This window comes from Echinococcus granulosus, assembly GCF_000524195.1.
Source record: "Echinococcus granulosus chromosome Unknown EG_S00015, whole genome shotgun sequence".
Taxonomy (NCBI): Eukaryota; Metazoa; Platyhelminthes; class Cestoda; order Cyclophyllidea; family Taeniidae; genus Echinococcus; species Echinococcus granulosus.
Genome location: NW_020170395.1, coordinates 925163 through 938081, shown reverse-complemented (window position 1 = coordinate 938081; position 12919 = coordinate 925163). Strand labels below are relative to the sequence as shown.

Below are 12919 nucleotides of genomic sequence, written 5' to 3'. Positions count from 1 at the left end.
AAGCAAAGTCTCTTCGGTGTAATTTACAGCCTAAGGCTATACCGAAATAGCGGTACACATGACTCACAAACCGACCCACCTACTATTCACCAGTAGAACCGCAAAAAAATACATCCTCCAACTTTCGTCAAACGCTCTGGCGATGTTTGCTGTTCACCTGGCTAACTTCATCGAACCAAAGAAGTTTTTTTAAAACTATGAAGAAAATCCAGTTTTATTTAAAAAAGATGATTGCGAGAATGTTCTTTCCTTTTATGAAGAGATTTTCCTGACAGGATCACTGTGAAAAGTGGATGGAAAGCGGAGGCTGCAAGCATTGAAGTGAGATTTGGGTACTTCTCGTTCATGAGAGTTTTTTCCTTCAAAGTGTCCACTGGAAATACACTGTAACTTGTTTATTTACATATTCTAATTCTACATGGTCTCTATTCTAGGGCATAGCTATTTTATAGTGTACACGATAATTTATAAGATAGGAGGAACTTATTTGTATTTCCGAAGATCATGATTTGAAAGCCTAGACATCTGTTTCTCCCCATTTTTGATACGGCTTTCCCATTCAGTGAAGGTTTTATTCTAATACCATTAATTTGGATTTTCTTTTTAAGTGGCATATCTTCTCTAATCTGGAGTAGCATTCGAATAGAGTAAAATTGTCTGCTTAAAAGTGATATGCAAGTGATAAAGTTACTCACAAAAAGAATATAAACCAAAATTGTATATCGTTACAATAACAGGGTTAAAGCAAGTGATGTTGATTACTATTACTTCATAAAATAACTTACTCCACTGCAAGATTTTTTAAAAGATGATCAAACCCAATGGTGCCTTCGGGGGGACGATTAGCCATCTTCACAATGATCGCAAGTTGAATTGAAATACAGTGGCCCTCTCCACCCCCAACCTTAGCCCATATGGCAAGTTTCCACTTCATGCCTCATGGTTAAGGCGATTAAACAATTGGGCGGAGTGATAATTGTGTGGCCTACTAGCCACCCTTAAAGAGATTATGGGGCCAAGGAGGCTGAAAATAACACCGCTCTGAAAGTTTAATACTAAAGGCTTGAATCGGCTTGCACAACCGTGTATTCAAATCAGTGGCTTTTAGTTGTGTCCGTTGACTGGGATTACAACCAAACTTTCGAGTAGGTTATTGCTACAATCTTTACAACAGTTTGTGTTATAACTTACCAAAGCATATGACGTGAGTATTAAAGGGTGTTGTGTTAGCATTTTGAATAAGCCAAGCTTTTGACCACCGAGTTTTTCCAAACAGCCAAAAATATCAGCTTTATAACCATGTAAATTGGAAAATGCATTGCTGCACCCTCTTGTATAGGGTAACCAAATAACTCTGGATGGATTTTATAATGATGAATAACTAATTGCAGGAGGTTTCTTAAAATACCAAATCTATGCATTGACTTAATTACCATGACAATGTATAACCCTTTCCCAATGACGCTTGCTGCACATTCCACTTTTATGCGATCTTTGTGCCTGATAGAAGAATCTTATCCCTGACCAGCCCCAATTCTATTTCTTTCTTCTTTTCTAACTCTCCCATTTATACGTGATTGTCTTCATGCTAAGAAAAGGCGGTACTCGTCACTTGTAGAAGTATCATCAATGAAATGCGGAAGATAGGGAGGGAACAATATCTCGCCTCTTACATCCTAAAGCCCTAAAAGTAGACGAGAAAATTCCTACTACTTCGTGAATTTTATTGGTGACGGTGTTTTATAAATCCAAATTGGAGGGCTGCATGGGAAAATTAGTGCCTTTGATCATCTCTTCGCAAAAAATTCCAAGCAGCATCGACCTTAGTAAGTTGATGTTATCGCTGTGTAACTAAAAGCAAAAAAAGAATCAGTCCATCAATTATTTGTGCTTGCTTAGAATGTATGCTTTAGTTTTGACATAATTACGTAATGGTCAAACGTCTTCTTTAAATGGTTCGTAGATTTTTTGAGGACAACTGAATGTGCTTTCGAGGTCGTTCAAATCTACCTTCGGTAGTTACAAGGTAGGCGGGATTGAAAGAGAGGTCCCGGGAATTTATTCCCATTTTCGCCAGTACACCAGGCGGGGCGAAAATCGTCTACTCTGGTCTGAACGTGGGTATATCTCATCCAACTTTTCACATACCAAATCTGCTGGCACATTGTTATTGTGGCCGCTACTTAGCAGCCGGCGAAAAGCCATCTGCTATACCTGCGCATTTCTGTACCTATAATGAATCATTTCACTGTAGATAAATCTTTTGTTAAATGTTAAGGAGATAGACTTTATCTCAGTTCTTATTTGAAATAATCAGGCTAAAGCAAGTCTCTTTTATGCAGAGCCGCAACCTAAATACCTCATACAATTGAATTTTAATCGAGTTCTTGATAAATTTTAGAATGAATACTGGGCTCCGTGATCATCAAATAACAGAATGTTGTTCCGTCTCCTCAACGATAGTTAATAGACAAACCTGTATTCGGCACGGAATGCTGTAATAAAGACGATTTTGAAACAAATGCTATCGGTGTAAAAAAGGATAGCACACGGGAAAATTTATTGCCACAGAAGGTGAGATTGAAGAGGTTGTGGAAATAACATGAGTTTAGAAGTGTTCCGGAATTGAAAAGTTAGAGTAGATTCCTGTTACTTATGGTGACCGTTTATGACACGGGAAATAAGGGCATCATGTCGCCCGAATTTCGTTTTTTTCCAGAAGTGCGCATTAAATTTTCGTCGGTCATTTCTATGATTGGTTTTTACGAGCCGGAAAATCTCAACTTTCAGCGTCACTTGTCTTGGGCTAGGAAGGCTTGAACGCCCATTCTCTAGTACAAGTATTGCATCATCTTCCTAAGGTAGTTAACATACCCTACTCAGTTTCATTTTGATTCACCAGAGTGGATTACTGAGACTTTTGTAAAATGACATCACGGTATTTGGAGTTTAAATGGCATAGCAATTAAATCACATATCTTCGACAAGCGGCCAAATAAATAGCTCGGAAATAAACTAAAAGTACTTTTTTTAAGGTACATATGAGTGACTTTGTGCTTTTATTGGTTTCTGGATGAAATTTGTGCCATTTTTGAAGATAATGCGCACTACGACTCGAAGTTTGTATCTCTGATGTCCACAAGGCATCGTAGCAGGGATTACGCTTCCGCACCAAACACCAACTTTATGCGAAAATCCTTCTTCTCTCCATCAGAGGCCAGCCGTATGCTTAGAGTGTTTATAATAACTCACAGTGCAATTATTCTGCACACCGGACCCATGTTATGATGAAGTTTTCCTTGATGGTTACGCAGGGAATTCTTTGGTTTTACTCATACCACACCTCGGAAATTCTATAGCATTAAAGGCTACTTTAGCCGTTTGACCTAATCGACCCTAAAAAATTATTCATTTCCGCCATCTAAAAGTATGCAGGGGAACATATGTATCAGTTATTTTTTAACAATTTTTTGGGAGCAAGTGCTATAAGTGTTTTTTTTTTAACTCCATTTTTTGGTTGTGGGCTACGTAGGAAGTCCACCATTGTGTCAAGTCTGGGCGGTCTGGTCTCGAGGCTTTTCGAGTAGCCCCAAGGCCTTCTGTCTGTCAAATGTACATATTCTATCTGAGTAGTATGCCTTCTTTCGTCTTTAGGTAAGTCTTGGAGTGCTCGATTGATTTTATTAAATATGATAATAAGACCCCTTTCACATTCGGCAATTACACTAAGACAGGAATAATCTGTAAGTTATTTACGATCTTGTAAATCCGTAAGCACTTATCTGCACGGACCTGTACTAAACTAATACCTATTCTTTGTTATTAAATGGCTTCTTGGTGTCGGTGACAGGAAAACGGTATTTACTACACCTAATTTTTACGTCAATTCTCAACTCGTCACGTCTGCTCTGTGTTTATAAGTAAGAAGCATTTTAGAGCCTGAGACTTTCCTCTAACCGCTGATGCGCTAGATAGAAGTTGTGAACACCTTGCTGATAGAAATTCAACTGAGTTCTCCATCCATCTTGTTCTGTTTTAAATTTGATATGAAAAAAGGGATTTCAACACAAGTGTATCTAACAGCAACCTGAATGGCTTTACTTTGTCGAGTCGAATTTCAGTATGTTCGCGATTCCCCTTGGATACGCCAACTCCATTCATCAAGATGGCCTGTCAGTGAAATGGTAAGCAGTTGCCAAGCTTAGAACACGTCATCTTGATGTAAATCAGTGGTGTTACCTTATACTTCCTACACGCATAGAAAAACTCACGACTTTTTTGTGAGTTTCCCTGCCGCATGGATCCAGCTGGTGAATGTTCATAAATCACCTCAGGTGCATGTCTTCAGTCTCCACAGAGATTATTTTGCAAGTGTGTATTCAATCTTAATTGCAAAGCCTTGCTACTGCCCTGGGTCGTAAAATGTGACATTAATGCCCAGAAAAATAAACAACTTGAGACTGAATGAATAAAAGAATTTTCGCTTTACTTTGTGCTCCACAGCACTCCAAAATAACCACCTTTCTCACAATGTTAACATTACCGGTTCAGCCAACTTTTGAGAAGTGAAAGTCGATGTCCTACGGTTTAACATTTGTAGGTTTTGCGATTAATTAGCACATTTCCTTTCTACTTTAACTCAACATAAACCGGTGCTTGGTTCCTAATAGTTATGCCGATTTAAGGAATTTAATCAAACTAAGTTAGTATCCAACTGTCAATACAGATGAGATAAACGCTGTCGACAATACAAGACGTGCTTCAGGATGAGTTGAGACATTCTAAAACTGCATATTTCAAAGATTTATTCAGGTATCAACAGTAAAAAAGCTGCATAACAAATGATGAATACGTGAGGTAAGGAACGTTTTATAAAGAAAAGCTGTGGAGCTGAGATAGACCCTGAATGTCCCATTACACAGTCGTCAGAACTCTGTTACCGTTAATTTAAGATTCGTTTCTCAAATGGCGAACTTAATCAAAAGATTACTCAAAGGGCTTAAATTTACTTTATATCAGTATTATTTAGGAGCTGATTATAAAGTAGCACAAGGGAAAGTGGAACATTAACGCCTGTCTCTTCACTTACAAAGAAAAGTAAAAAAATTGCTTCGATCAACTGTGGAGTGAACATTAGTTGAAAGATTTAGTTAATTGGCATTTTCACAGTTTTCATTTGGCTAATTGCAGGCAAGAAAATTTCCAGTTGGGGGGCTTCTTGAAAGGGTTCGGTAACTATAATCGACAGATGGAAAGGTTAAATACAGACGCTCCTCAATAAAAGGAGATCATCTACTGAGGTGCAGCATAATATTTTTGTAATTCTCCTACAGGTACCTAGCCAATGTACGGAGTAAAATGCGAGTCCCACATCCCGTACAAAGGGTACTCTGTCAATTTTAGGCATGTGGTTTGTTAAGGCAACGTTATTGGCGAACAAACTGCATATTCTATGGTTAAAAGGGACAGCGGGGTCAAGGACGTAAATTAAAACAAGTAAAATCTAGTAGATATCTGAATGCCCATGAAAATAATCAGCAGAAGGGTCTAAGTGAAAAAAAATGTTTGGATCAGAGTGTATATCTCTCACCGCAAAAAGGCGGCATTTTGTACTAGCGTCACAGATGATAGTAATGATATCTTTGACTGCCGAGACTACCGTGACTTCCCTAATGCCGAAGGGGGACATAACACTCGGCAGAATACGTGTTGTCTACGTTAAAGTAAAGCTTGGGGCTACTGGCATGGTCTATAGGTCTGTCCACTGCTTGAGGGTTTAATGGCGTAGCACCTAAGCGGCCTCTTTACCAAACCAATGGATGGCGGAATGGTTCCTTACTTAAAATTACCTGTAAAAGTAAATGCACTAGTTTTTAAGAAACGCTTGTAGGAAACACATCATTAGGCATATTTGCTTGTGAACAAAGACTTCTCATGGATCACTCTTTCTATACCTTCCATTAAACTCTGCTAGGATTCTGCCAGACGACTTCAAACCTAAAATTCGTCGTTCATGGTAGTGCAGATGGAGGTAGTGCAGCTGACGCTGAGAAACATCCTTGACTAAGCATGAATATTAATGTTTCATTAATAAAAATAAGCCATCCACGGAAGTGAAATTGACAGTATTTGTGGAATATTTGTCAAAGTGTTGCCCTAATTTCAGTCGCTCAAAAAAGTGCCATTTTCATGGTAAGACGGTACGCGAGTGTGCTCTTACCAGGGGCCCTCTGATATTTTCCTCCTCTCCTCAGGGCACAAGCAGCATTGGAAGCCCTATTTTCACCTCAAGTTGACACGGTGAAGCATCGTCTGCTCAAGTGCAACTAGTCTCAAACTACTCAATCTGGATCCTTCTAGTTGGACAATTCACACAAAGGAATGCTCTGAATTCGGTATGTTACTCAAGCATCTACTCTGAATGCCCAGTTCTTATACAGAAAAGGCAAAGCGTAAACAATGCATCCAATAACGCCTTTACAGTTTAATTTAAATAAGAGATGTACCTAGTTGAATATTTGTAGAGGTAGACACCTCCAGGAAATCGCTATACATCATCCGAATTTTGGTTTATTCTGTTGATAATGTCCTTTATGGAAATGACTCCAGCCGATTTAAAGTTAGTCGATTTGTTCCTTATTTAAATAAATGGCCTTGAGCTCCGGAGTTGCGGTAGACACATTCAATTGACGCAGAAGTGCGGATGGTGAAGTGAAGTCGAATATCTGCCGTTGCATAAGGGCCAGAAGTAAATATTCCCTTGCCTCATAGCGAAACCCATTACAAGCGATGAATGGTAAGTTGGAAGATGCTTCTTTACTTAATCCAAAGCGGATGAATCGGAACCAGTCCTTTGTTCTGAAGATGGATGGATGAATGTCAACTAGTGAAGTCGAAACGATCCATTTACCCACAGATGCTCGACCGCGTGTAAAATAACAATGCGTCAAATTGATGGCGACCATCGTAAAGTGGTATCCGGTATAATTTGACATCCATCCGATTCCCTACACTGACTGACCTCAAGATGTCTTGACCAAACTTTATGACTTCAGCTGTCGCGTCAAAAAATAGTGACTTTTGCATAATACAGATGTTCGTTGTTGAAGAAAAGTTTGCATTTTAAATTAGAAGGTGCCTGAGGTTTACCATGAAGCAATTTCTTTTTATCCACATTTTAAAAACGTCTTTGAAACTCCAAATCTCATTAACCTATTTACCAACGGAAAATTTTCACAACACAGTTTGACATTCGTCAAATTACTAGTCACTATGTGGAGTAGTGCTTCCAGCAGCCTGGAAAAGAAGGCTGATTTAGTGCAAGTGATTTACTCTTTGGAAAACTCCAGCACCATAAATTTGTAAATTTGTCTTATGCAGGCAGACGGAATACGTCTAAATCGTAACCCAGATTCGCAACCTTGTTACATTTATATCACAGCAATTCTTGATAAACGGTCACATCAAATCGTGTTACAAACAGATTAGTTTATTTTAAAACACCAAATCGGAAATGCCTTTGACATAAAGATATCAAAGTTTTTTGGTGTATGAGCACCATAAATTTTTATAGAAGCTTACTTTTTGGTCTGAGGAGGGATCGTGGGAGAACAAGAATTTGTTCATTACATCTACTGACGCAAGTGTAGTAATAGAGAACTCTGCTAATGACAGTACCCCTTTAAAGAGCCCCTTAAAAGAAGGGCGAACTCAATGGGGCAATGCAGACGGCCAGCCGCACGATGTGTGACTCATTCGCCCCCCTGAACCCATCAAAGGTTGGCGTGCAATGTGCAGGCTGACCCCATGGGGTGAACCTGTAGCCGAGCGATTTCATGTTTTTGTAGCACTAGATTAGGCACTAAAACGCTAACCAGATTGGCCAGGCAACATCGAAGAGATGGGAGAATGCGTACAAATACAAGGGTCGGTTACCGCAGCCAGATACCACCCCTTGATTTTACATGAGAAATATTACCCCGTAAATGTTACAGCAATGAATCGCGAGACCTTTCTTTTATAAAAGAAGTTGTTTGTATCATCATAAAAGATAATGCTGTAACTTCAAGGAAACGGGCCCATTTGGCAAAAATACTTGAAATTTGAAGTTGAACTCGATGTGACAATAAATTACCTGCTTGTTCAACTCTGTTTTGGTAACGAGCCATTTACGGGTTCCGCCATTGTTGCCTCCGAGGGGCAGCTCAGCCTTGGAGCCATGCCAGTAGCCCCTCAGCCCTTCTGTACATCGACAATACATATTCTGCCTGAGTACTATGTCTTCTTTCGTCTTCAGGGAAGTCCCGATGCTCTACCTTGGTGGCAGCGGAATGCGAGCCCGATCCTAAAGGGCAACGTGATTGAAGAAGTACATATGCTTTGGGTAGGAGAATATGTGACGACTCTTGGCAGAAAGTCTCAAAATGACACCTATGACCTGCAAATATCCCAGTTCCTTGGTCCGTAGGAAGGCTGTTAACATCTGAAGCGGCACTAGCCGTGAATCATTTTGAAAGTTCTTTACAGGGCTGTCTACCATACCTGTATGCAACTAACAATGATGTGAACATGCAATTCCTCCTCCACCTCTCTACTAGCTGGATAGAGCCCAGAGAGAAATGGCTGGGCAGCACTGAAGTGGGAAGTGTACCTTGAGGAACAGGGGCGAGACCTTACCCCCACGGTACCATGTTAAAACTTGTCCTTCGTTATGTGACACTACTTTCAGGACAGTGATCCTACAAACAGCTGTTGACACGTGTGATGGCCAATGCATTCCCCCGTACCGAAATCCAATTCCCCTGCAGGAGGAAGCTCCAGATCTAGCAGAATTGGCAAGATAGATCAGTGACGAGGCGGTCATGTACCTCCTCAGTTGCATGGAAATTTGGTGACTGACATGATTGGCTCGTGGGTGTTCTGCCTTGCAGCACTGACTACGTTGTGATGGTCGACCATGGGGAGCCTCAGGCACGTCGCTCAAGGGATGGTAGGATCTATGTGATGGGTTAGTTGTTTAGCTCCCTGTTTTGGTAGAGGGTTTACTTAAGCGTTCCTCCATTGTATCGTCAGTGGGTGGGCTGGTCTCCGAGACATGCCAGCAGCCCGAGTGTTACGCCTTCTTGTGTCGTCAGGGCAGTCTTGGGGCACTACAGATATGAATACTACTGGGGAGAGATTTTTCCTTTAATAATAATTTATCTACATATAGAATTTTAATTTAAAAGCGCATTTGTTAGTAATTCAATAGGAGTTCATGTAAGTTGGCACGCAAGAAACGTCCTTAGAGCCATCATTAGGGCAGTGAGTTCTTAACTTCATATATAATTTATTTATTATATTAAGATACCTGAGTTTGACAAAGCTGGATATTGCATTTGTGAGCTTAAAATACGATTACAATCGGCAACTTTTTCTGCTAAACAAACACCATTAAGGTAGAAGCCTTTTCCATGAAGAAGTGGTAACAAACAGTTGGGCTAGTCTTCTGACAGAGGTTACATGACTTTAGGAATTGCGAGATTCTAGCTTTTTTATTGCGATAAATGCAGTACAGAAGCCATCAATGTAGCCCAAAAGCCCAGTGGCTAGCTTGGGAATGGCAAAGAAATACGGATGGAAAAAGTCACTGCAATAGTTCCTGCCGAAGGCTGCAAGTGATTCAACAGAATCGTTTACGGATGTATTAAATCATCCGGGGGACTGCTGACAAAGTGCTGGACTGCACATAAGCCAGAGTCGTTTTCCACTATTCTAAGGTGGAAAATGCTGCAAAATTGAGCATCATATTCTATGGCGGGTAGTTATCCCACCCGAGGTAAATCATATTCGTCATTAAACTTCTTCAAGTGGCAAGTCTATAAATATATACGCTAAAAATTTGAAAGCTAGTTATAAAAATGTGAGTTTTACTGGATGGCTTGGTTTCTCGAGGGCTCTATATGGACCACCGATCAGCAACAATAGCAATTTTAAATAGCTACTGACCTCACGTATTGAAGCATTGTAAAAGAGCCAAGCGAAAGTTTACTAGTTTACGAATGAAACATGCCGTTAACCTTTAAAAGATAATACTCTCAATTTGATTTCATGCTATTAAAATTTATTCTCCAAGATCTTGTTTACGAGTCACGTTTGGAAAATTACTGAATGAGACCTAGTAGCATATAGTATATACACAGCCACCCATTTGATGAAAATTTGTCCTTTTGCAATTTCCGTTACCCGTCCTTATCTCGTTAGAAAAACACCGATTTCGAATTTGAGCTGATAAGAAAATTGCCGTTCTCTGCAACAAGGCGGTCATCTCTGTGCTTTAATGGTTAGTTCTTCCCTATAAATGCGGCTTTTTGGATCCAGTATCCGCAGTAACAGTAACAGGTGTAGCACAAGCAATCTTGAAGGTAAAAATTTCTTCTGCGACGCATTTTGTGTACGTCTCCTCACAGGTGCACACTTTTTTGCAAACGCTTCGCTGGTGAATATCGTTACAGTTCTTTTGGATACGTAAAGATGAAAGGCTGGTAAAGCTAAAAAAGACAGAAAGGTAAGGCTGTGCTAGTTCAATATTTTGTATTAATTCTATACAGCTATAGTATTTTGTAGGTTCAATCACGGCATCGTTATTAAAAAAGTGTTCTTGTTTGTAAATTCTAGTTACTTTGGTAATGGTTCGCACTTGAAAATGCCGGCTGTCACAGACATCACCAATCTGTTATTCTTTTAGATGGTGAGATAATAAAGACATGAGGTTGATAAAATGGCACACTTTTAGCAAATAATAGAGAGAATATGCAAATGGGTTTCTTGTAAATAGATTAGCATTACTCCCTTTACGTCTGCCTTGTCCGTCATTTGTAGACAGCGTTTAATTTACGCCGTACGTGACTTCATACAAAACCATGTTTCGCATTTTAGTTAAAAACATTCGTAGGAAGCTACAATTTATGCAATCGCTTTTTTTGCTTTAAGGGAAGGGTAATCAGCACAAGGCAATGTTGTCTGGGAAAGGGTTCATGGAATGCATTGTTGATCTTGCAGTTTGATTAAGAATGCCGATTGCACCCTTGACAGGACTTGGAAACAATAACTGAACCAACGGCCAACTTAAGGTGAGATTAAATTAACTATCCATCTCAAACGAAGATGCTTTCGAGGATTACTGCTGCATACCTCTATTTACGCTACCAGAATATTGCCAAAGGTATGCAGTGCTTTATGTTTGTTTGACTGTTTGGTTTGGTCACGAGGATGCTAAAAGGCACGGCCATTGTACTTCCGCCCAGCGGCATGGCCTCCGTGCCATGCCGGTAGCCGCACAACCCTTCTGTACGTCGATAAAACATATTCTGCCCGAGTATCGTTGTCAGGGGAATCTCGAGCGCTACAAGCTGCTCTAGAGAATTGAAGAGCAGTAATATTGACAAAAATCATTTTTGCGTACCTTCTAAAAATCGTCGTGCACACTCTAAAAAGGTTACATTTCTGAAAAAGGTGTTAGACCTCCCCGGATTCCCACAATTGACCTAATTCTTCGCCTCTAATTTTTTTTTTGCGGTTTGCATTCACATACTTCGCGTACAGAGGCATTACTAGAACAAGGAAATTGCAATGTACTATTTGTCACATCCGGTCTATTTCCACTAAATGTATCATTTATTCGCTTACTAGATTTTTGAAAATTCAAAAATCTTTTCTCTTTAGTTTCTCAGGAATTATTTATAAAGTGTGAGTTTCAAAATCCGGTAGTCGTTTTATCCCTCGTACGGCTTTGGCAAGGTTTTAGTCGGAGTGCGCCAAAGATCCATGTCACGATTAGGAAAAAATTTGTGTTGATGTGTATTTAATCTTTGACAGGATTTTAGCTGTCGAACGAATTCGTCATTCGACATCCGTGGGAATTTGTGTTAGCAAAATGCCTAAATTTGCCCGGAAGGAATATGCGAATCGGATGCCCAGCCCCATCAACAACCAGCTTATGCCTGAGTTTCCTATGTGGTCATATAGTATCACGCTTAATTCCAAAGCTGACCATGCGGGCTTTTCAGCACCCATATGGTAGAGTTTCACCCGGCAGGACTCTCCGGCAATGCCTACAGCCCCCCAAGCCTTCTGAATGCGAATTATAGATCTACCTCCATACTAACATGGTTTGTTAAGACTTTAGGGAAGACCGTGGCTGTCTCATAGATCTATTTCGTACATGATGCTGTCGCTTCTGAAATAACTACTCGATAACTCTGAATGCCTAAGTGGCTACAAAAACAGCATGTCCATACGTCTACGTCTATTAATCACTATAAAATGAAGTGGTATATTAAGGTACGACTTTTAAGACATGGTCTTGATTGCAAATTATTTTTTTGTACAAACACACTGGTGTCCGCATTTTAACTTATCAATTATTGTAAAATATGCGTGCCAACGGAGGCAAAAAATGCACTGGACCACTGTATAAAAGTCCAGATGTCAGAAAAGCTCTCGTAAACAATTACGTTAGTGAGGGCTGGAATAAGTTTTCCTTTGTCAGGCATCAAATTTACGCAACAAGCTGAATAGGACAAATTACTACAAAAAAAGCCCTGGGGGTCCCGAAACAAATTGTAACGAATGGTATGTGCAAATTTTAGTGAGTAAAAACTTTCATTGTGTTGCTAAAACTGTTAAACACAAATGTTATTTATTTTCAAGGTTCCCACCATTTCATTGGCTTAATACCAATAACCGGTTTGCTAATTGTCGGTACACATGCCCACCGGATGAAGCTTTAGCTGATGTACTTTGTTTTATTTGCTTGGGTACATCTCCTTAAATCTCTTTTAACTAATATAGGAGTGCTTTATTTACCTAAACAATGCTTTCGCCACTTTTAATTAATCATTCAATTGACTATGCACCCAAATTTGGTTAAGTTGTCCCG

At 39.8% G+C, this 12919-nt stretch overlaps 1 protein-coding gene across 1 annotated transcript; it reads left to right on the top strand. All coding sequences in view use genetic code 11, as the record gives it.

The window, feature by feature from the left end:
* Window positions 1-5815: 5815 nt before the first annotated feature.
* EGR_03096 (hypothetical protein) lies at window positions 5816-12811 on the top strand (the record flags this gene model as incomplete). The annotated part of the gene is made up of 8 exons (XM_024492345.1): window positions 5816-5857; window positions 7135-7361; window positions 9228-9258; window positions 9346-9437; window positions 9850-9923; window positions 10590-10664; window positions 11704-11744; window positions 12530-12811. 8 exons carry the CDS (start codon window positions 5816-5818, stop codon window positions 12809-12811), a joined length of 864 nt encoding a protein of 287 aa, XP_024353271.1.
* Window positions 12812-12919: the final 108 nt, after the last annotated feature.